At 37.7% G+C, this 25,716-nt stretch overlaps 1 protein-coding gene across 1 annotated transcript in view; it reads left to right on the top strand.

Annotated features, from left to right (window-relative positions):
- LOC135218615 (exportin-1-like) overlaps positions 1-25,159 on the top strand; it is a 73,289-nt gene extending 48,130 nt beyond the window's left edge. Inside the window, 11 exon segments of the mRNA XM_064255049.1 lie at positions 462-653; positions 1,377-1,580; positions 1,850-2,123; positions 4,769-4,932; positions 5,121-5,255; positions 13,063-13,167; positions 13,465-13,704; positions 15,006-15,200; positions 16,237-16,489; positions 16,616-16,884; positions 19,709-25,159. Coding sequence (XP_064111119.1) covers positions 462-653; positions 1,377-1,580; positions 1,850-2,123; positions 4,769-4,932; positions 5,121-5,255; positions 13,063-13,167; positions 13,465-13,704; positions 15,006-15,200; positions 16,237-16,489; positions 16,616-16,884; positions 19,709-19,855 — 2,178 coding nt within the window. The 3' untranslated portion in view covers positions 19,856-25,159.
- Positions 25,160-25,716: the final 557 nt, after the last annotated feature.

Below are 25,716 nucleotides of genomic sequence, written 5' to 3'. Positions count from 1 at the left end.
TCTGTGGAACTAGTGTCTTGCTAAATCAATGTGGATCACATTTTCATAAGTATTCAGAATCCGAGGAAAGTTTCACAGTCAAGTAAGTATAATACGTATAAAACATAAGTGTCGAGCAAAATTACCAATTTTTTCTTGTGAATTGCATTGAATCATGATCCTCTGTAAATAGTAGTGAGTTTTCTGACATTAGGTGAGATGCTTAAAGACTGAAAAAGAAATCTTTTGGATCAAATGTAATCTATGTGGGTTTATGGAAGCATGGGCAGAATTGATAGTCTCAAGCACTGATATAAGGAGAATTTTGAGATAGAACATGTCTGGAAAGAGGATGTTTGATAGGCTGTACATTAGGAAGAGAAAAAAATATTAGACCACTTCAGTTCTTGAGACGTAAAATTTCTATTAAAAAACTATTGGGATCGTCGACGTGTTAATAATTAAGAAATACTTTATTTCAGGCATTGCAGTACCTGATTTTGATATCTGAAGTAGAAGACACTGAAATATTTAAAATATGCCTTGAATATTGGAATGCACTGGCATCAGATCTGTACAGGGAATCTCCGTTTCTTCCTCCCACTGGTTCTTCCCCATTGTATCTTCCAAGACCAAATTCAAGAAGACAGTTTTACCAGCCTATTCTCACAAAGGTAATGTGTTGCTAGATGATTTAACCTTTGAGAAGAGAGCCCTGAAACTCAAGAAATGTTTGCAATCAAGTTGATAGTTGAAATTATTAGTGTGCCACAGCTGAAAATTTTTATTTTAGACAAAAATTAACTGTTCATTCCATAAATTTTTGAAGAATGTTGTATATATTAAATTATAGTGTGACTTTCTTTGCCAATGTTGGCTTAGGAAAGTGAAGATGCCAATGCAGCAACCATAGCTACAACTATTTTGACTAGTTGATAAGTCTATTAGAGATTATTTAATTTAATCAAAAACCTTTTATCTAGGATTTTTGGGTGGTATTTTGAATAATGAATCTTGTTTACTGATTGATTGCACTCATTCGGCTTCCAGAAATGTAATGATTAACCCATGACAATCCCAGTACATACAGTGCACTATTATGAAAATGGTATCAACACTGACAGTTGAACCCATTTCTTGGTTTTTGGGAAGATCAGAATTTTGTCATAATTACATTTATGTATCTTATTTTTCAAGGATTTGGAGTTTTATTAGATTGAAATCATAGCAGTGTGGTCCAGCCATGTGAGACTGTATTTGGCTGAGACTTTTGTTAAATATATGAATGTATTGACTATGTACTGGTCGGCGGTTAGTTTAAACATGAGAAATGGCTATTTCTTTATTGTTTGTCTGTTAGGAGATTTTGCTATATTTATAAAATTACAATTTTTCAGGTCCGAGCATTGATGATTGGGCGAATGGCCAAGCCCGAGGAGGTGTTAGTTGTGGAAAATGAGCAAGGAGAAGTCGTTAGAGAGTTTATGCGTGACACAGATTCTATAAACATGTACAAAAATATGAGAGAAACTTTGGTCTACCTCACCCATTTGGACTATGCAGACACTGAACGCATCATGACAGAGAAATTAGCTAATCAGGTATGCTACTGAAATTACTTTGTAGTTTTCCCATAAAACAAGATTGGATTTTTGTAATGTAGTTTTTCTTGATAATATGCATAACATACATAAGGTTGTGATTAATAGTGTAGTGTAAAGGGACAAGACATTTTTTGCTTCAGACAGCTATGACTATTCTGTTTTGTTAAAGCTTAATAAATTCATTTCCTTGTAGTGTGTTGTACTTGCTGTGAATAACTGATATCGTGCTTGTTATTAGTAACGATGGCAACCCGTGCATTTTGCAGGTTAATGGCACAGAATGGTCCTGGAGGAATCTGAACACTTTATGTTGGGCAGTTGGTTCTATCAGTGGAGCAATGCCAGAAGAGGATGAGAAAAGATTTTTGGTGATAGTTATCAAGGATCTGTTGGGCTTATGTGAACAGAAACGAGGAAAAGATAACAAGGCAATCATTGCTTCAAATATTATGTACATAGTTGGGCAGTATCCAAGGTTTCTAAGGATTCACTGGCGTTTTCTGAAGACCGTCATCAACAAGTTATTTGAATTTATGCATGGTACGTACTTACAGAGCAATGTGACATAACCAGAGATTTTTTTGTGCTAGTACCAATGCAGGTTCCCTTGTAGGGGAGTAGTGCCATCAGTGCACCTCATGCGGTGCGATGTAGGCATAACTTGTGGTACTTTGTAGCATCCCTTCAGCCCCTAGCTGCAACTCATTTCATTCCTTTTACTGTACCTCATTCATATTCTCTTCTTCCATTTTATACTTACAATTTAGCACATACTGGAATATTGGTAAACTGTTTCTTTTTTGTGAAGGAATTAATGTTTTAAATGTTTACATTGCAAAGGTCTGTGTTAATGCATGGAAGTTCCTGGCATAAATGGTATATGTGTGTAGTGCAAATAAAAAGAAATGGAAGCAGTGGAAATGTAGAGGAAAACTTATTAACATTGTAAAGGTAGAACTATCAGAGAAACTGTAAAATATCACCTCACTTTGGTGGACTTCAACTTCTCCAGAAGAATATCAATCATATTTCATACTCAACAAGTAAGTGCAGTAGACAGAACAGGGGGAAACAAATCCAAGGAAAATGACCAATCATGTACAGTTTGTCTGCATTGTTGAGATTTATAATCACTAAATGCAATCCTTTATGGCTGTAATTGAACAAGTACACTTAAAATCCCAGTACGTAGTATTAAAAAATCTTCATGGAGGTTGTCATTTTTATCAGTTTTATGCCTTTTGAAGGAAATTAGTTTTCAGAGAATGTTTCAGGTCATTCGTTGACTACATTACCATACATAACTTTATTTGAAGTAAAAATTAATTTTCAGCTCATAGTACTTTGTTCTTTTTTGCCTGAATAACACATTCAGGTGCAATGATGTATGAAAGTGATGTATTCATAGATACAAACATTGCAAATAATTGACTAAGTGCAAAAATGGCATTGTAAAAGTAAGACATCATTTTATTCTTGTCAATATTGTCCATTTGAGTGGTAAGTAGAAACATTGTTTCACAATAATATACGTTACAGAATCCAACTTGAAACTTTTAAAGGCTATCTTCTCGGCAATTTTTTTGGGGCAGTAGTACTTTACCCATCACTGGCATTTGTTGCTGCCAGACTTAACAGTGTATATATCCACAATACAGTATGTGGAGAGCAGATTTTGTATATTTTTCTTTATGTGGAAGGTAATGAAACATAAGAGGCAGTAAGCTGAAAGGTTTTGGAGCTGCTTATAAAGTCTGTTTCCTGTTGAAAGGTTCACAGTTATAGGATACTAGTGGTCGTACTGAAAGTTCAGAGTGAACCATAGTGCATTACTGTCTGCTTTATACCTTTATCAGAAAATCAACTTAAATTCCTTAAGAAATACTTAGGCGACACAAAATACTAGGTGCCCTCAGAACCTTTATACAGAGCAGTTGGGAAAATGTCAAACACTGAAGGAGTAAGGGGAAGTTTGGCACAGGAAAGGACATAAATAGATCAGGAGTACAAGCAAGAGCCACAAAGTTAAATCCGGCCATCAGGCAAATAAGTTACCAATGATGACTAGAGAGCCTGAACATGTATGGTTTAGAAACATGACGATTACGAGGATAACTAATAGAAACATTCAAAATGCTGAAACAAATAACAAAAGTAGATGGTAACTTATTTATGTTAAACAAAAACCAGACAAGAAGTAATGTGTGGAAACAAAACTGAATAGATACAACACATCCCATTGTGGGAACTTCTTTACATACAAGATACGTGACACATGGCATACTGTCACCAGAAGTTGTAAACAGCAACAGTGTGGAAGAGTCTAAAAGAAAGCTAAACAAAATCATTAGGCCACTGAATGAACAGTAAAACCTGCTCCAAGAGGTAAGTGAGCACACAATGTCTTCATGGATGGACCAATAATTCTTTGAGACATCCTAATCCTTGTAAAGGCCCATCTGGGGGGAACTCTGCTCAATGTGATGTCAGAAGCACAGAAAAAGTGGATTAGGTTCTGACGTCACATCTAGCAAAGTTCATCGGACAAAGCTCAACCATGTGGACGGGGCTTTACTCTTTCAGAGACTATCTAAATTAGTTGAATTAATAATAGCAATTTATTTATGTCAATGCTTCAGTATGATTGCCTATTTGGTTGCTTTTCCAGACATTTAGTCAAGCTGACAGTTGTTAATATTAGTAAGTTATTTATTAAGCTTTTTCCAGAAATTGTAGTAGTTACTTTCCTACTTTAATTGTCCTTGTGCAATATCATTGCAGTGCAGATTTCAAAGTCTTGTTTCTGTCTCTTCCTTGGTTATTCCATGCTTAGGCCAGCACTTTAATGATTGGATTTTCACCTGCTTTGAATCTGTTGCTGATTATTCTCAATCCATCCAGGGTATTGTTAATTTGTTATATTTATATTATATCTACCTCCACAGGGCTCTTCTGACCTTTACAGAAATCTTAATTACTCTGTCATATGAACCTGTTTTGGTTATGTAGTTTCTCCAGCTGTTAACTGCCTGACAGTTGTGATGTCAAGTCAGTATTAGATAATCAGCAGATTAGTAGACACTAGAATTTGCCAGTAATGAAGAATCTTGAAAAAGGGTGTCAGAGAGCTACAAGTGTCATAAGGTATTTTAAATGAAAATTTCTCTCCTTTTTATTTATAACAGAGACTCATGATGGTGTACAAGACATGGCGTGTGACACATTCATCAAGATTGCACAAAAATGCAGAAGACAGTTTGTCCAGATGCAAGTGGGTGAAGCTATGCCGTTCATAGAGGAAATATTGTCATCAATAAATTCCATCATTTGTGATCTGCAGCCGCAGCAGGTATGTCTCTGTGCACAGCCTATTGAATGTTGGTAAACATATTTTTGTTCTACTTCACATCAGTCAATAAGATGTTATAAAGATTGCAAAGATGCTGTGTATATGGGATTACTGTCATCATGTGACACTGTATTTACAACATGAAGCTAGGAATTTCTTGTTGATAATGTTGTGATCCTCTTTGGCAGGTCCATACATTCTATGAAGCGGTGGGCTTTATGATAAGTGCCCAGACAGACCAGTTAGTTCAAGAGCACCTCATTGAGAAGTATATGATGTTGCCTAATCAAGTATGGGATGAAATAATCAACCAGGCATCCAGGGTAAGTATAATTAGATGCTTTCAAGTTTTTACCAGGCTGCTGAATGTTCTATTAATTCTGTTCTTGAATTAGTGAGCTGGTTAGTTGGTTTAGAATTGACCTCTGTGAGTCGCCCACAAGTGAATATTTTTTTTGGACTAAAAGTGTGTAGAGAAGTTGTCTACGCTGATTTGTGTGATTTAGTTTTCAGGAACCTATTTGGCACTAACGGTAAAGTGAGTCGAGTGATAAAAAAAAACAGTAAGGCTGAAAAATAAAAAATGATCCTTTGGACACATATGTGATGGTTGCTTGAAGAAATAAGTAATAATTGTTAACTGTTGGAGTGATGATGATGATTCTTGAAATATACAAAGAATATTCTCAATAAAATCTGGAGATAAGATGTCTTGCAAATCAAGGGTACTGCTATAATTGCTGATGAAAATGTGTTCTGATCAGTGATCAGAGGTGCTTTGCTCTAAGTATCTTTTCCTTAATGGTTGGGTATTATTAGGAAACAGCAACTATCAAGGAGTAATGAATGACATTACCATTAAACTGTTAGTGTGTGGTATTCATTCCAAAGTGTAACCCCATTAAAATATTATCCCATCTTCAGCTGGGACCCACTGATCTTACGTAGTCTTCCAGGAATAACCCACATGACCCAATCCCTGAACATGGTGATTGCAGAACACTACTTCCAGTCAGATTTGGTGTATGAACACACTTCCAGTCAAATTTGGTGTATGAACACACTTCCAGTCAAATTTGTTGTTCGAACAATTTTCAACTTGCAAGGAAGGATATTGATAATCAGGAGAAAAAAAATTGTCTAAATGTCTATGTCTGGCTATTAAGTTTTTAAGTAGCTGCAATATATTAAATAAAATCTAGTGCTTTATTTTTATTAAGAACAAACCCTTCAGGCCAGCTGTATGAGAGTCAAGAATGTTAATTCAGTAGATTAGTGTAATTCATAATAATTAGTTTGTTCATGAAACTTACCTGTCAGATATATATATAGCTGTATTCTCCGACGTCCGACAGAATTTCAAAACTCCCGGCACACGCAGTGGGCGGCCAGGTGGTTAGTACCCATTCCCGCCGCTGGGAGGCGGATATCAGGAATCATTCCCATTTTCTATTCAGATTTTTCTCTGTCGCCGGTCGGTAAACAACTGTTTACAGACCTCCGCCTAGGATTTTGAAACTTCTTGTGCTAACTTGAGTATTCTGATTGACTTTTGGTTTTGATTTGGCTTGTTGGCTTGGCATACGTGATAGTGGATTTGATTTGGATTTGGCTTTGACTTTTCTTTGATTACGATGTCTGGATCTAGCGCTGCTAGCTTCAGGGTGTGTAAGGTGCATGAATGTAAGGTGAGGTTGCCGAAAGCTTCGGTAGACCCTCATTCAGTGTGCTCGAAATGTCGTGGTCATGTATGTATGTTGAATGATAGATGCATCGAGTGTGAGCAATTGACTGAAATTGAATGGAAGGCATATGATTCTTACGTGAAAAAGCTTGAGCGTGATAGAATCAGGAGGTCTTCCTCTAGGAGTGCTTCTGTGAGTAGAAGTCAAGGTAGAATTGTATCTCCATTAAATCCTCCTGTAGATGTAATTCAACCAGATCCTGTTGTATTGCCTCCGAACAATCAGGAAGTGTCTGCAGAAGGAAGCGTATTAGTTACGATCATGGAGTCGATTCGCGCCTTGGAATCTAAAGTGATTGCTCTACAGTCAAATGTGAATTGTGATAAAAGTGTTAGTGCATCTAGTGTAATGGAAGGGGTGTCAGATCGGTCCCATAATGCCTCTAGGCCTAGGCCCCTGCCGGACTCCCAGGCCTTAGGGAGAGGGCAGCCGAAAGCCGAAGGAGGGTTACGGGATCTAATGACCGGTCTGACGTCCCTTCGGCAGAAACTGAGGACGAATCTCAGGCTGCCGGTGTTCGTGCACGGGCACGAATACTTAAAGAGTGCTTCTCTTCTTCCGAGACTTCCTCTCCTCGCCGAGGTTGGGACGCTCGGAAGACCTCTCAAAGGGAGAGCGGCAGGGGCGCTAGTTGTCGCACAGGCGGCCGTCGCCCTTGTCGCCCTCTTAAGAGAGGTTTCAGAGAAGAGGACGCTTCACGTCCTTCTGATCGTTATGTAGATTCGTCACCTGAAGATTTTGAAGCTTTTCCGCCACAGAAAAGGAACAAGGCTTCATCAGGGGAGGACTCTTTCGAGCGTCCAAGTCGCTCTAAGCTTGTTCCTGAGTTGAAGGAAAGGGCATCCCCTCGCCCATCTTCCTCGCACAGGATGAGTCCTTCTCCTGATCGAGAACTTTCCCCTTCAAGGAAAATGCTTTGGGAAATGCAGAGACAGTTAGCCTCCTTTTTTGAGAGAAAGGAGGCAGAAACTAGTCATAGAAGGAAGGATAGGTGGCTGCCTGTTAAGAGAACTAGGCAGTCCCCGGCTCCTACTCCGCGTTTTTCGGCCTTTGAGTCTACTCCTAGTAGCCGACGCATTAGAGAACGTGATTACGTTCCTCATGAAAGGGCGTCTAGGAGAGACGAATTTGACAGAGACGTGAGTTGTCGCACAAGCGGCCAGCGTCTTTGTCAAAAGGCCGAGAACGCTCAAGAATCAAGATCGGAACGTCAAGCTTTGCATGTTGATGATCACGCTCGGCGTCTTAAACAACGAGAAGAAGCTTTTCAAGACGCGCGGATCGCTCGCCAAAACGCTCCAACTGACTCTGTTCAGGACGCACGGCGTCCTACACATCATGACGCTCAGCAAGACGCTCAAGCTGACGCTGTTCAGGACGCACGGCGTCCTTCACATCATGACGCTCAGCAAGACGCTCTTCAGGACGCACGGCGTCCTTCACATCAGGACGATCTGCAGGACGCTTCTCAGAAAGCACGGCGCCTTGCATATCGGGACGCTTTCCAGGACAATCAACAGTTGAGTCCGAAACGTAAGGATGTTTCTCAGGTTGAAGTGTCGAAGTCATCGCGATCTTTGAAAGGCACTGATGACCGAGAGAAGGATTCGTCTAGTGATCGCTGCCCTACTGATGATGACGAACCAAATGCGTCAGCGTCGTCAGACTATAAGACGTTGACGGATTTACTTAAGAAATTATTCCCAGATAATTTTCAAGCGCCAATTCCTTGCTCTCCACCTTCACAATTTGCTTCATCGAAGGCCAGGAAGGCCCCTGGCTTCGTTAAGATGGCCACTTCGCTCTCCGCGAAGAGAGCGTTTAAGAGAGTCCAGGATTGGATGGATTCAAGGAAGGTTAAAGGGAAGACTTCTTTTGCGCTTCCTCCATCTAGACTGAAAGGGAGAGCCGGGATCTGGTACGAAACAGGAGAAGAAGCAGGATTGAAGGCACCGTCCTCTTCTCAAGGAGATTTCGCCAATTTGGTGGACGCTCCAAGGAGGTCTTATTTGTCATCGGCTAAGGTTTCCTGGACAATGACGGAGACGGATCATCACCTCAAGGGGTTATATAAGACGCTAGAGGTGTTTAACTTTTTAGATTGGTGCCTCGGGGCGCTGGATGTACAATCGAGGAGTCAAGACTCAATTTCGCTAGAAGAGCTTTCGAGTGTACTAGCTTGTATGGATAGAGCAGTAAGGGATGGCTCTGATGAGTTAGCATCTCATTTTGCTACAGGTCTGCTTAAAAAGAGAGCTCTCTATTGTAGCTTTACGGCGAAAGCAGTTTCTCCCGCTCAGAAAGCGGAGTTATTATTCGCCCCCTTCTCTACGCATTTATTTCCGCAGTCCATGATTAAGGATCTGTCGGTAAATTTGCAAGAAAAAGCAACAAGGGACCTCTTGACTCAATCTTCAAGACGACCTACTCCTCAGGCTTCTACTTCAACAGCTCCAGCACCCAAGAAGAAATTTAAGCCCTTTCATGGAGCACCTTCCTCTAGAGGTTCCTCGAGAGGAAGGGGGTCCTTCAGAGGTAAGATCTCTTCTACCAAGAAGGGAAAAAATTGACATTTCTGCCCTTCAGGCACCTGTAGGTGCGAGACTCACCTTATTTGCTCAGGCATGGAGGACGATAGGGGCGGACACCTGGACCCTAGATGTGATCGAGAGAGGATACAAGATCCCTTTCCTCTCTACGCCTCCTTTGAGCACGAAGCCGATAGACCTGTCGCCCGCATACCAGTCAGAGAAGCAACAGATCTTACTCGACCTTCTAGATCAAATGTTGGAAAAGAAGGCCGTAGAGGAAGTTCTGATGCTGGATTCCCCAGGCTTCTACAACAGGTTATTCCTGGTTCCGAAGCAGTCTGGGGGATGGAGACCTGTCCTAGACGTCAGCAGACTGAACATTTTTGTAAAGAAAGAAAAATTCAGGATGGAAACTTCTCAGTCTGTGCTAGGAGCCTTGAGACCAGGGGATTGGATGGTGTCATTGGACCTTCAAGACGCTTATTTCCACGTCCCGATCCATCCCCAATCAAGGAAGTTCCTGAGGTTCGTCTTAAAAGGACAGGTCTTCCAGTTCAGGGCTCTGTGCTTCGGTCTGAGTACGGCGCCGATGGTTTTTACTTTCCTCATGCGGAATGTGGCGAAATGGCTTCACCTATCGAAAATAAGAATCTCGCTCTACCTGGACGACTGGCTAATCAAGTCGCCTTCGAAGTCAAGGTGCCTGGAGGACCTTCAGACGACATTACAGCTGACGAAGGCCCTGGGCCTTATAGTAAATTACGAAAAGTCCCATCTGATCCCCACGCAGTCCATCGTGTATCTGGGGATTCAGATGGATTCAGCGGCTTTTCAAGCTTTTCCATCAAAGGAACGTCAGCAGAGATGCTTAGAGAAAGTGTTAGCCTTCTTAGGGAAAGAAACATGCTCGGCGAAGGAATGGATGAGTCTGCTGGGAACCATTTCTTCGCTGGAGAAGTTTGTTTCCCTGGGGAGGTTGCACCTCAGGCCACTCCAGTTTTTTATGACAGAAAACTGGAAAGACAAGAATCTAGACTCGACTTTGATTATCTCAAAAACGGTCAAGGATCATCTGAAGTGGTGGCAAGATCCGACCAAACTCTCGGAAGGGATGTCCCTCAAGCTTTTGAGCCCCGACCTAGTGTTGTTCTCAGACGCCTCCATGGTGGGCTGGGGAGCAACACTAGGAAAGGAGGAAGTGTCAGGCCTCTGGAGAGGGGAACAGAGGTCCTGGCACATAAACTTAAAAGAATTGGAGGCTATTCGGTTGGCTCTTCAGTTCTTCGAAGAACGATTGGTGAGCCGAGTTGTCCAGATCAACTCGGACAACACTACGGCTCTCGCTTACATAAAAAAGCAGGGGGGGACACACTCTCGATCACTGTTCGTGATAGCGAGAGATATCCTTCTATGGGCGAAAGCTCGAAACATAGTGATCCTGACAAGGTTCATTTCAGGAATTCAAAATGTTCGAGCGGATCTTTTAAGCCGTCGACATCAGATGCTTCCCACAGAATGGACCCTACATCTAGAAGTTTGTCAAGAGCTATGGAAGTTGTGGGGACGGCCGCTAGTCGACCTCTTCGCAACCTCGAAAACGAAGAGGCTTCCGATTTATTGCTCTCCAGTTCTCGACCCGGAAGCAATAGCGGTAGATGCCATCCTATGGGACTGGACGGGGATGGATGTGTACGCCTTTCCCCCGTTCAAACTCTTAGGAGAGGTAACAAGGAAGTTTGCGGCGTCGCCAGGAGCGAGAATGACTCTGATCGCCCCCTTTTGGCCCTCAAGCGATTGGTTCACGGAGGTCATGTCTCTTCTGGTAGACTTCCCGAGAACCCTGCCAGAGAGAGTCGATCTTCTCAAACAGCCCCACTTCGAGAGGTACCACGGAAACCTCTCCGCGCTGAGTCTGACTGCGTTCAGACTATCAAGAAGTTGGCCAGAGCGAGAGGTTTTTCAAGATCAGTGGCAGAGGCTATTGCCAATGCGAGAAGAGCTTCCTCTCGAGCAGTTTATCAGTCGAAGTGGACTGTCTTCAGGAGATGGTGTAGGAAGAAAGGTATTTCCTCCTCCACGACCTCTGTGAACCAAATCGCTGAGTTTCTCCTGCATTTGAGAAATGTGGACAAATTAGCAGTGCCCACAATAAAAGGATATAAGAGCATGCTGTCAGCTGTCTTCCGCCACAGAGGATTAGATCTGACAAATGATAAAGATCTTCACGATCTATTGAGATCGTTTGAGACAACCAAAGTACTACAATCAAAGGTTCCATCATGGAACCTTGATGTAGTTCTAAGATTCTTGATGTCGGCTCCCTTTGAACCTATGCATGCTGCCTCATTGAGAGACACTACTAGAAAGGCGATTTTTCTAACTGCTCTTGCCACGGCGAAGAGAGTTAGTGAAATTCAGGCAATTAGTAAAGATGTGGGTTTCAGAGGACACAGTGCAGTGTGCTCCTTGGATCCTAATTTCTTAGCGAAGAATGAGAACCCATCTAACCCCTGGCCAAAAACCTTTGAAATCAAGGGGTTAACAGAGTTCATCGGACAAGAGCCAGAGAGAGTCCTGTGCCCTGTCAGGGCTCTCAAATTTTACATGCAAAAGACCAAAGATTGTCGGGGTCCTTCTGAGAACTTATGGTGTTCGGTTAAGAGACCCGGCTTTCCTATGTCGAAGAATGCACTGGCATTCTTTTTGCGAAGCACCATCACGGAGGCCCATGCGTCCTGCTCGGATGGTGATATGAAGCTTTTGAAAATAAAAGCCCATGAAGTGAGAGCGGTTGCGACTTCAATGGCATTTCGAAAGAATATGGCACTTAATGATATCATTAACGCTACTTTTTGGCGAAGCAACTCTGTGTTTGCTTCACATTACCTGCGGGATGTGAAGACGGCATATGAGAACTGCGAGTCGCTTGGACCATACATATCCGCAGAAATGGTGTTGGGGGCAGGGAGCAGCACAAATACTACCCTATAGAAAAGGGGTAGGTGTGCTTTTTAATTTTGGTGTTGGTTTATGGTTGAAGGGTTGGTTGCTTGAGGCGCCTTCCCTTTCTTTAGCCTAGAAGTTATGGGACTAACTTCAATAGGTTAGGTCAGGTGGTGGTTTTTTAGCTTCGTTGCCCTCACAGTATGGTCAATATGGTCTAGTCACATTGTGGTCACGCCCCCGTTGACAGATCATCTAGAGCGCACCAACTACACAGGTCACTACCTTGTTGGCAACTCTAGTAAAGCAAAAGCAGACTTCGGTGACAGTAATCAAGAAGTCAGCTATGCTAACAGGTAAGGAATCAAGATGTCAATCATCTGCACTTGAGGTGTTTCCTAAATCCTTCTATTCTGTCCCTTCCCACCTCCAATGGTGGGATTCAGCTATATATATATCTGACAGGTAAGTTTCATGAACAAAATGTTATTGTTATGATACAATAAAGTTTGTTCATACTTACCTGGCAGATATATATAATTAAAGTACCCACCCACCTCCCCTCAGGGGACAGTGGTATGAAAAATCTGAATAGAAAATGGGAATGATTCCTGATATCCGCCTCCCAGCGGCGGGAATGGGTACTAACCACCTGGCCGCCCACTGCGTGTGCCGGGAGTTTTGAAATTCTGTCGGACGTCGGAGAATACAGCTATATATATATCTGCCAGGTAAGTATGAACAAACTTTATTGTATCATAACAATAACATTTTTACCTTATGGTCACATTGATTCAGATTTGCCTCTTGTTACATTAGTTGTGAAACAAGTAATTTTATTCAAGTGTTATGGCTTTATGCTGCATTCAAAGATCTGGTATTTTAAGTGAAGTAACTGGTTGTCTTTTCAGAATGTTGACATTTTGAAGGATCCTGATGTCGTGAAGCAATTGGCAAACATTTTGAAAACCAACGTCCGTGCATGTAAAGCCCTTGGTCATCCTTTTGTAACCCAGGTAGGAAATAAATTTTCTTGCATTGTGATTAATATTGAATGGAAATTAACCTGACTTTGCAATTTAGTGTATTGCATTAATTACTTACAGTTTTGAGGAAAGGTCCCATAATATCACAGTATTTATGATTTTAAAGTTTTATTTCACTTGTGCTGTATATGTATAGGAGGATCTCTTACTGCCCCAATGGGTTTTTAACATTCATCTTACTAATGTCTCTCTCTCTCTGAGGTTGTGAAGTACTCAATAATGTTTTAACCTTAATTTCTATGACCTGGTACCATTATTACCTCACAGCTTGGCCGAATATACTTGGATATGCTGAATGTGTACAAAGTCATGAGTGAGAATATCAGTGCAGCTATTGCTCTAAACGGAGAAAGCGTCACGAAACAGCCCCTTATCAAGAGTATGCGTGTTGTTAAAAAGGAAACATTGAAGCTTATATCAGGATGGGTTTCAAGATCAGACGACCATACATTGGTGTTAGAAAACTTCATTCCTCCATTGCTGGAAGCTGTTCTTCTGGATTACCAGGTGAATATATACATACATCTTTTGAATATGTGAATGGTGTAGTAGTGCTGTCAAATTTAAGCTTGCTCTCAGCAGATTCACACAGGTAGGGTCATACATCTCTTGATGGTGTGATCTTTTAATGTATTATTCTTTTTCTTCTCATAAACATACAATACATATCAAATTATTATAAAGCTGTCATAATATTGCCCTGTACCAACATACAAGCAAATCATTCACATAATGTGTAATTTGCAGGAATATGGGTAACAAAAGCCTTGCACATTGGAAATCACAATTTAGGACCTACAGTGTGTATATATACATTGATACTCGTATAGTGGTTAATGGTTGTATATTCATTTTGTCTGAATTCAAAAGCCAAATTTAACGTTAACTTGAAAGCATCAATCACCTTTATTGTGGGAGAAAACAAAGCATTGGGTTTTCTGGTGAATTTATAACTTACAAACCATGCAGTTTCAGTGTTAATGCATATATATATTATATTAAAGGTTAGAATAATATTAAATGAGAAAAACCATCAATATTTGAACAGTGTCCATTATATAAATCAAAATTGCCAATAAATAGCTCAAAAACATTGGCATTAAACAATCTGAAAAATACTGGACAGTGGTATTTTTTTTTACTGAAAAATTCATTTTAGGATCCCTGTAAAACCAAAATAAAATCTAATACGGCTTCAGAAGCATGAACTCTAATCATTTGCTTGGTACTATTGCAAGCATACTTATGAACTATGTAATAAAAAATATTGCACTGACATTTATACTCTTGGTTCCAAATCTCATCCTGGAGTAGAATTTGCAGGAGCAGCAACTAGAGAATCAGCACAGAATATTTCTTATGGGTTGATGACCAAACTGTTTTCAGCATGACCATCAGTTAGTTATTAAAAAAAAATGCCACCACTGAAATTTCATTTGAAGTATTTCTAGAAGTGGTAAGAAAATCTTCAATGATATTGGCTAAAATAATTTTGTCTAGCATGCTGATCCCATTCTGCTGTATATGAAGATGATGTAAATGTTGAAATTTGTTGTATTGTGAATATCTTATCTCTTAAATTCTAGTACACACAATTGAAGTTTGTATGTTGACACCAAGACAAGTATTGTGATATTTAATATCTTATTTCTTAAATTTTATACACAAAATTTTCATATTGACACCAAGACAAATATTTTTTGAGTAAAGCTCAATATTTGTATGGAGCTAGTATTTAGAAGTAAAATGTTTTAGTCGTAGATGTTAATTAAGTCTTCAATGAAGCAATTGTTTTTATGCCTTTCCAGAGAACTGGAGTTCCTTCTGCACGTGAACCAGAAGTGTTGTCCACAATGGCAACAATTGTCAATAAATTGGAGTCCCACATAACCCAGCAGGTTCCAAAAATATTTGATGCAGTGTTTGAGTGTACTTTGTCAATGATAAACAAGGACTTCGAAGAATTCCCAGAGCATAGAACAAATTTCTTTTTGCTTTTGCAGGTTAGTATTTTAGTTGTGTGGTGATTTTGATGCATGCTGTCATCCTTCCAGTATGGTATAATGCCAGGCATAATATGCTCTTGTCATTATTGCCTTTTTATGAAAATAGTTCTAGTATGTGAAAGCAAACCTATGTTTGATAATAAACCCAGATTAGTGGTCTGCAAATCATCTACATACTGCCATTCCTCTGAGAAAGCCAAATTACCATAATAGCCACTGATCTATCAACAATGGTAAGCACTGCATTCTTTAAAGCCTTCATTTCTCTGCTTGTTCAATTTAAGAGTTCTATAATGCTCAAATTTTAAACGTCTTAGGAGTTCTATTTGCTGGCTTTGTGGAACCTTTATTAATTTCATTTTTATTGGTTGGCAAAGTAACGTGTCTTAGAAGAATTAGAGCATTTCTGTTTATTTTAGGGGGCATACTTGGCTGTGAAGGAGAAGTATAGAGTGAGCAGCTGAAAATTAGCTGCAGCATGGAAGAAACTGAGATTTAGTTAGGCTAGTGACATAAAATGTCCCATTAGTAGAAGAACAAAGTTGTGTAATAGTTCAGAGCCTGTACTGCCCTATGCAGCAGAAGCAAGGACAGTTGAGGCTATTTTGAAAAGATGTAACTGGAACATTTGATTCATAGCTTTATAGTGAGTGAGGAGTTGCTTGGGAGATGTGGTATCAAGAAACATTGAAAAATGCCAGATCTCAAAGGTTAGAGGTGTAAGAATTGATTGGAAGGGATGAGTAACAGTTGGTCAGAAAACCAGTAGTTATGGAAGTAAATGAGGAGGACCTGTAAGGAATCAATAAGAAATCTTGGATAGAGAGTATGGGACAGAAGAGAAGGAAGATATATATATATATATATATATATATATATATATATATATATATATATATATATATATATATATATATATATATATATATATATATGAGAACAGAAGTTGACAATGTTTGTGACTAGAAATGTTAGATATAAGTTGAACATGCCCTTATGAAATTTTTCTAACCTTTTATTTTTATATTTTCAGGCTGTTAATACCCACTGCTTTACTGCACTCCTTAGTATTCCCCCTGCTCAGTTCAAGCTCGTTTTAGATTCCATCATTTGGGCGTTTAAGCATACAATGAGAAATGTTGCTGACACTGGACTTCAGATATTGTATCAGTTGCTGCAGAATATTTCCAGTCATGAACAAGCAGCTAGCAGTTTTTATCAGACCTATTACACAGACATTCTTCAACACATCTTTTCAGTCGTTACAGATTCCTCTCATACTGCAGGTTAGTCATGGTTTTTGAAGTGTTCTTGGGAAAAATATGATCCAGTTGTTCAGTTGTGTGGATGTGTTGTCCAACTGCAAAAGTTTTCAAATATGTTTTACCTGTTGGTTTTCTTTTCTTTCCCAGGTTTGACCATGCACGCTTCCATCTTGGCATATATGTTCACATTGGTAGAACAGAACCGAATCACAATTAGCCTGGACCAAGCCAACCCCACTGCGCCAAGTACAAATAATGTCACTTATGTTCAGGGCTTTGTGGCTAACCTCTTGAAAGCAGCGTTTCCTCATTTAACAGAAAATCAAATCAAGATTACAGTTCAAGGCATGAATGATCTCAACCAGGACATCCCAGCATTCAAGGAGCATCTAAGAGATTTCTTAGTTCAGATAAGGGTAAGTTGCTATGTAATATATGTAGTTGTTGATGCATATTGTACATTTCCATAATTTATTTTGCATCTAATAAGGCCATCTTATAATCTGGAAGGTTACTACAAAGTTAATTGGTCTTATTTATTGATTGATATGAAAATTTTCATGTTGAAAAGTATTTTAGGTAGTGTATAAATTTAAAACTTGTTGACTTCATACATGGTGTTGTAGGGTTACTGGTTATGGAAAATAACAAGGATCTTAATTAAAACTAGGAAGTAGGTTTAGGAACTAATTAGGTGAAGTTCTTTAATTTTAATTGAGTAAATAATGATGCACAAATCACTTGATATTAAAAATAGTAGATGAATAATATATTGTATAGCTAAAGATAGATAAGGTAGTTATATATTAAAAATTAACAACATAAAGTATTATAAAATAGTATAAGAAAAGGCAGATTTATTACAATATCACAGGCCCCACAGCTAAAGACCAGGTAGTGCCTCAAGACTGTCGTTGAACTCATTTTACTACCCAGTACTCAACAAGTGTCGTCAGCCTCATTACGTAAATAATTGGTGAAAGTTAAAGGATATAGTAAAAGTAGCAACAATCAAGCGTACAAAATGGGCAGAGGGATGCATATTGTTGTCCTTAAAATTATGCACATAATTGTTTCAGAAATATTTTTGCTTGCAAATCAGTGAAAACTTAGGTATCTTGCCATTTTGTTAGGTATATTTGCTAAGACATTACATAGTTCTTTAACTAAATTTAACAATGTATTTCTCTTATAGCATTAGGGAAAATCCATGATTTAGCTGTCTGTCGATAAAATCTGGCAGTTGAATATAAAGCATCTTTGCATACAAACATGAGCTCATAATAGAAGTGTGAAATTGACTTTGGAAGATGTAATGTACGCAAAATGAAAACCCTGGCAACTGGCAACTATGGTGCAGTGGTGATTATAGGCAGTATATCACAGCTAAAGTCCCTTCTTCTATCGTAAAATTTTGTTTGACCTTACATTGAATGCCAGTATGAATAGTATTAGAAATGACCTTACATTGAATGCCAGTATGAATAGTATTAGAAATGAATGCACATTATTAAGACCCAATATTATTACAGACTTCATAGACCTTAGGATGCACAGAATGGACATTAAACAGAGTACGTATGTCATTCAGAGGTAACATTAATGAATCTGAAAGTGGAACTGTGTCTTCTTAAAAATTTTGATTCATGAAAGTTGGCAACAGTAGGACTGTAATTTGCCTATGTTGGAATTATTATTTGTTGTATTGTTAAACTTAATGAAATTAATACCAACTTCAACAGATCAACAAAATTAAATTTGCCAATGTTAATTTTTTTTATTGTAGTAATGTATAACTACATCCAGTTTAAAATATTTCAATAAAGGCCCACAGTATATCAGATAAGATCTTCCTATGACAGTTTAGTATATCAGCTACTAAAATCAAGTACGTATAGTTGAAGGTGACTTGGGACATCTCTAAATCGCATATGATTTTCACCTCTGACCTTCGGTTTTGTGACATCGGTGCAATTTAAACCAAAAGTAACCATTTTTCAAATTCTATCTCCTCCCTTGATACTTAATATTAAGACCTGGGATTACTACCATATATAGTCCTGATGTAGACCTCTAATTAAAAATAAACCTTATAAACCAGGAAAAAATAAAAATTGTAAAAAAATTGGAAAGAGGGGTTCATTTTATTGTTCTATAATGTCTTTTTAAGGTAAATACCAAATTTCAATGCTAAAGCTTTAAAACAAAGGTAGAAGATAGACTTTGAGGGTCAATAAGTATAATTTTGAGATATGAGCGTTCAAAGTTTTTCTTTGTATGTTTATAAAGACATTAATAAATCATGATTACTATGAATTTTAAATTCCTTTTTGTGCATTAATAAACCAAAACTGTTATCACAATTTAATCATAAATGAAGATCCCTTTCCTCAAGGATCATAGCCTGGGGCACTGCGTCCAGGCGAGACAGCACTCCTTACGCAACACTAACTCGGCTAATATCGCCGATATTATGATCTTAACTTATTAGAGCGAATTTTTTTCTTCTGTATGTTAGCGAGATGTTTTGCTTGTCATTTCCTCATTGGGATGATGAAATTCTTACTGAAACAAAGAAAAACACGTTAAGGCAAGCGAATGTCAGAGGTGAAATTCAAACATGTTTACTCTCATGTTTCTGCTCGCACTGAAGGCCGTATAAGCATTACTTTCCCGTCTTGTGACTCATGGAATCTACAGATGCCATTCCTCACAATTTGTTTGATAATAATTATCAAATTTTATGATAACAGAAGAAATACTACATATTCTTGTACGGATCAATGTTTTTGGCTTATAGAGTTACTTTTACTAATTACCTTGTAACTATGAAAGTAAGAGGAATTTTGACAAAATGTTTCGTATATGCATTCCCCATTGCCATATGAAGCTCCATGAATTTTATCATGACTGTTTTTGCCCTATATGGGGGGTACCAGCTGCCCCCTTAATTCAGTTTTAATAGCTTAAGTAGTTCATTAAAAACTAAATTATGAAAAAAAATATATATATATATAAATTTCTAACTTACACATGATTGAATCCATGATTCTCAAATGAATGGCTAAGGTGCTTCCATCCTGATGCAAGTTACTGAAAAGTTTATTTCTGTTACACATGATTGTGAACTGATTATTGCCATTTTAATGTTTTGCTTTATGTAGAAGGCATGTTAAATTCTATACGGGTAAAGTTCTTTAATCATCCTGAAATATATGTGATATTGCTGATAATTTTCAGGAGGTAACTGGTGATGATGATAGCGACCTTTTCCTTGACGAAAGAGAAGCAGCCCTCAGACAAGCACAGGAAGAGAAGAGGCGTGTACAGATGAGCGTACCAGGCATCTTAAATCCACACGAGTTGCCTGAGGAAATGCAAGACTAGAGAGTTTGTATTCCTCATTACCGAAGTAATAGAGAATTACAATTCAGCCTTGTGCTTAGGTTTAGGCCGAGCATATTTGGCTGGATTTAAAGCTAATTCCAGGCTTTGTGTTACCTGTATGTGAACCGACTGAGAAGTACATTTTTTGGTAAAGTTCATTCAGGTATTTTATAAAGCTTGGGTTGTAAAAGCTTAACAAACAGAGTATGTCTGCCATACTAGTTTATTGTTCTTGTAGGACACAGCTCATGTTATGGGATTTGTTGCTAGCAGTATGACCTAAATTTCTTTATTTTTTGAGAAGTTTGGTCCAAGTATGAAAAACTTTGTGTGATCACAAACCATGTCACATTGATCTTCTTCCTTGAATGACTTTACTTTCAGTTTGTTGATGTGTACATAGAAGTCATGTCTCATATCACTGGTAAAAACACAACAGATTCAGTTTCACATTTTTCTTCATAAATTTTAATTTGTCCGTTGTTTTTGAAGTAAAGTTCTTTGGTGATGTATTTTTATTCCTGTAAGTTGATGAGCCTTATAACTAAGCTTGGCGGTGAAAAATTAGGCATTGACTTTATTTTTTGTTAGTTGATAAGATTGACGACTAAGCATCAAGGGCATGCTTGTCTTATTTACTATATTAGAGCATAGTACTTAGTGCACTTATTTGAATGAATGGTTTTTTCGCTTGTAATTTATTGGAAAGCAAGGAAAAAGTAAGGAATGATGAATTGGATTTAAATATTTATTTTTTATAATTTGAATATTGTAATGGAACTTTTTAAGGGTCTGTCAACAATATATTCATGGCCCACTGCCAAAAAGTAAGTGATAATAAATATTTTTTATCAATACGGTCGTTTCTTAAAGAACAGGATATGGAAATGGTCACAACATTGGGTTTTAGTCATTTATATCAAAAGATAAAGAACGTGATTGGTGCAAGATAAGTAGAAAAACTTACAAATAACCATATCAGGTAGTCATTTTTTAGATTCAAAGGCTAGTTGAATCGTTATCTGTTTAACATGAAAGGTGGAGATTGTTGCAAGACCAGTTTAAAAAGGTTGACAGCTAGACGGGAAGAAAAAGTAAACTGTTGAAAATTAAAGGCAGAAAGTGAAGGCCTTAACAAAAAGGCTTATGTCATGGACAGAAATTTTATATGCTATATGTATAATAAAATTTGGGTGAAAAGTTGTGACAGTCTCATATGTGCTGCATACATTAAAAAATAAAGTAAAATTGATATTCTTGTATTGTAAAGAACAAAATTTACTTCACATACATTTCCTTGTGCATGTAGGATATATTAATTACAAGGAGTATATAAATATTTAATGTTTTTATCATGAAGATAAGTTCTTGTATGTTTTTATCATGAAGATAATAAGTTTTTGTTGCAGTATTTCCCTATTGTCCATTAATGTTAGTTAACCTGTTCATAGTAGTATGCTTGATGCCAGAAGGACATCAGCTGTAAACTGGAGATTATTGTGGTACTGTCTATCTTTGAAATCTGCAGAACATTTCTTACATTTATCAGAGAGCTTGTTTTAATTTTCATATTTATTGTGCAGTCACAAACTTGCGATTTTAGACAAGTGATTAACACCAGCCAGATTCAGTCATACAAAACCACCTGCTAAGCATAAGTTGCAGTCACCATGGGTTTGGATGAAAGCATCAATGGTAGTTACTCGTTCTTCTACGTGTACTGACCAGATGAGTGTTATTAAAGTCCACTGCATGCTAGTGTGCTTTGGCAGCCTCCAACATAGTCCACTGGGGAACTACAACTGGTTTGTTATCTAGTCTCTTGCTCACTTAATTATTGCAGTTCATCAGTGACACTGTTTTCTGATTTGATTCACTTGAAAAATCAGCTATCAGTTCCTTCCTCTTCTATTATATTTGGAGCCCTTACTCAGCCCTGCCATCTGTAACGCTAAATCCACTTTTTCATTCCATGTTCAGATGACTTATTCCATCTAGTTCCTGTTTTTATAATCAAGGAATTAGAAAAAAAAATGTCTGACCATAGCAAAATGGCTGAAGGTATAACTTGACCTACCCAGTCGTACCTCATCAGAAACTGCTGACAGTATTGAAGTATAAATGTAATTATTTATGATTATGAGGTCCACTATAAAATGTCTTATTATCCTGACCCACAAAACTTTATGTATTGTCATGGTTGATCTTGAGAACTGGGATATCTAGTGGTACACCCCAGTTATATCTAGTCTTTATTCTGTGAAAGTGTCATTGGTGATGAAATGATAAGATCAAAAATCAGATTGAGAACTATTTATTCTGCTGACAATACTCTTTCCCATTTGGATTTTTCATGTACACTGTTTAAAGATTAGGAAAACTTGAGCAAGCTTTAAGAATGTGCTGATTTACAAGTAGTAAAGTGCCCTTGAGAAGTAAACTGGATGTCTGTTGTGTTTAGTCTATGTGGCTGAGATTATTTTAACTTATTAACTTTCAGTCTGATCTTGCACAATTGCTGAAAGAACTTCTTAAAATGTCTCATTTCTGTTTCTGTTCTTAAAATATTTTTTTGATCTCCCAAAATTCAGTAGTTCAGAACATAAAGGAACTTCATTTTCCTCAACAATATTAGTGACTTATTTCTGAAGGAGTGACTTCCCAAATTTTGTGACCGAAGTTTGTGATATTGGATGAAAGTTGTATGTATTTCTGTCTGTAGTAAACATTTGAATTTGTTTAGTTGTGACTGCTAAAAGTGAGCTGCCAATCTGAGAGATTTAGCAAGCAACAAGGGCTGAACTGTGAAGTTCTCACAATATCCATAACATAGTTCCTATTTTAATGTGTTTTTCAAGTATTAAATGCTCATAACGGTCAAACCTTGAGTAATCCTGAAAAAATTAAAATGCTTGGTACCACATTTTCAGTATGGTAGAAAAATCTAACTGTATTTAGTCATGGTATCTTGTTTGGGATTTTTAATGTACCAACATACACATTATTTACATTTTTGGAAGTACTACATACCAAATTTTTTTTAGTCATTTATGTGCTTTTGTGATCTACATTCGATATTCATGATACTGGTAATAGATGGAAATGCATTTGTGCATACATAATCTTTAGTGTAAATTTAGCCTTTTGTCAGTTCCCCAAAGTATATGAATAAAGTGCTGTGGTACAAAGCATAGTTGACAAATTCCTAATTTTTCCCTTGTCAATTATTTTTACCTTATCTCAATAGTATCATCTAGTCAGCATAAAGTACCAAGGCCTAGCTCTAGAGTGAAGTGCCCCGTTATTAGTGTTGATATTGGAGCCACAATGTCTGAAATATCAGTAGGAGCTTGTTTACAATCCTTGTTATTTGGCAAACCTCTCCATTGTGAAACTCTCATGTGTGTAATTTATTTTGAGACAGTTTACCCCTTGAATGTACGTTTAGTAGAAAAGTCCTCGTGTGAGGTCGTCTTTGTTGAGTTTTTGTAGTATTTAACTTTGTGGGGCCATGCTGCCATAGTCAAATCCAATTTATTTGTAAGGAAACTTCCATGGTCTCTTCTCGTTCATTACGCTTATGTTCTTTGTAGGCTTTTTTTCAATTGTTAGCAAATTGTATATGTGCAAATAGATACACTCACACTGTAGACACATACAGCAGATGCAGAGATATGAATACACGTGAGGTTAACTCGTTTATGTGGGATAGTCGTCATGATTTTTTGAAATTCATAACCCTTTATTTCCACCCCAGAAGCTACGTATTGGTTTTGTAGATCGGCTTGCCCTGTTTATTTTTATATCTTCATATTATAATGTCTTTGTATTGGAGGGGATTGTAAGAATTGGGCAAGGTTTCTGTTTAACTCTTAAAAGGTATTAAAAAAAAACAAAAAAACAACGAAAAAAAAAATCCTCCCTCCCTCTCTCTCCCTCCATAAAAAAGGGACTTTGGAGATGATAATCAGTGTTATGTTGTGTCCTTGAGATGTGTTAACTAAACCACCAATATCTCTCTCTCTCTCTCTCTCTCTCTCTCTCTCTCTCTCTCTCTCTCTCTCTCTCTTTCGTTAGATTTTATTGGAGGAAGCTTTGCTCCACAAATAATTAATGCAGGGTTTTGTTGACAATGTCAGATGTAAACACTGCATGTAAGTGTGTATATAATATGACACAGACAGGAAGGGCACATGGGAACAGCAGAAATTACTTTACATTGTACTTTGAACCTTTTCCTTTGTACTTTGAAATTTTTTCTTTTTTCCAAATTGTCAACATGAACATTAATGTAGGTAAATGAACATTAATGCAGTTAAAGAAAGGAGCATTATAGATTTTTTCTTAAGTTACAAGGTAAGAGCGTTAAACTGCAAAGCTTACTGCTTTAGTTGTCTTTCTCTGATGTCAGCCAATTGTAATAAGTATGTTGGAAAAAAGGTGTAATCTGAAATGCCAATGTTGTAAGTACTGTATGTATGTGCACATACACACACATGCACGTAAACGTGACATTATAATACGTAAACACATGGCCTTGTGTATGTGTATGTATATATTGTATGTATGCCACAAGCACTAACACTTTAAAATATATTCAGTATTTAGCAGGTTAGGAGAGGGCCAAGATTAAATAAGAGGCATTTTATAGCTTAGAATATGTATGTTACATTTTTATCAGTGCTAATTAAGCTTCATCTCAGGTGTCTCTCTCTCTCTGCCTTTTTTTTAAATTTTTTTTTTATTTCAAATCTCTCCAGTTTCATTTACCAGATGTGCATATTATGGCCTCAATAATTGAATAGAATATTTGGACTGGTGGAAGACATCAGCAGCCATGTGATTTAGCTCTCAAGTTGAGAGTATCATGTAAGGATTATGTGTAACTGTGAAAGCAAGTCTTGAATGATGAAGTGAGTATAGATGGTGACTGCCTCTACAGAATTGTACCTAGTGGTAGTGGATGTAGATTTTGCACGCATTTTGAGGCGTTTGATACGTACTCCTCAAAAGTTATTGTGAAAAAGTGACTCGTGAATTCACGACCAGCAGTGTAGCAAGAGTGGTTTGGAGGATTGCTGCATGTAATGTTGCAATGCATTTGAACCATTGCCAATTTCAATAGTTGTATTTGATAGAAAGGACTTAATGTCCTCCATCTTTAGTAAGTGTGCGTGTTATCTTTACTTGAGAAACCAAATATCTTCTGTCCCTGTTTTAAGAGGTGGAAGTCGGTTTTGGCAAAAAATTTTGATATTCAGCTATTTGTGCAAATCTTAGTAAAATAAATGATATTTTACAAGACTTTGGGGATTTAATATCCTTTGACATTTTAACACTGAAATGGAATATTTTATGGGAAGCCCCCTTTTAATGTGTAAATTTTCTGATAATCAGAAGGGAAATTTTGCATGATATTTTGTTTGTATTAGGAAACTAATATAAAGAAGCATTTGATCACTGCAACAATAATAGTATGATGCCATATTCTGGATAAAAAAATTGCACCCATACCAATCTAGCTAATAAAAGGAAAAGGCAGTGCCCTACTGCTCATGCCCAGACTGTAGTGCAGTATCATACCATCATCATTCCCTGTTTCCAAGTATTAAGTTGTGATTTATTTATTTATTTTATTTTTTTATGGCAACCTGCTTTCTGCTAACTTGTTATTTAGCTAATTTTATGTGTTGGCGATTTTACTTAATTGGTCTCACTACCTAATATGTATAGGATATATGAGAGTATTATGAGTTTTTAATTTTAATTTTGCTTGGGCTGGGTGTTCAAATTTTTCAAAAGGATTTACATTGTTCCATTTAGTTACCTTGGTAGTCTTAGTTTTTAAGTTAAACTAGTGC

This window comes from Macrobrachium nipponense, chromosome 9 (assembly GCF_015104395.2).
Source record: "Macrobrachium nipponense isolate FS-2020 chromosome 9, ASM1510439v2, whole genome shotgun sequence".
NCBI lineage: Eukaryota > Metazoa > Arthropoda > Malacostraca > Decapoda > Palaemonidae > Macrobrachium > Macrobrachium nipponense.
Note: the sequence above shows the minus strand (reverse complement) of the source record. Positions and strands in the feature narration are given on the sequence as shown.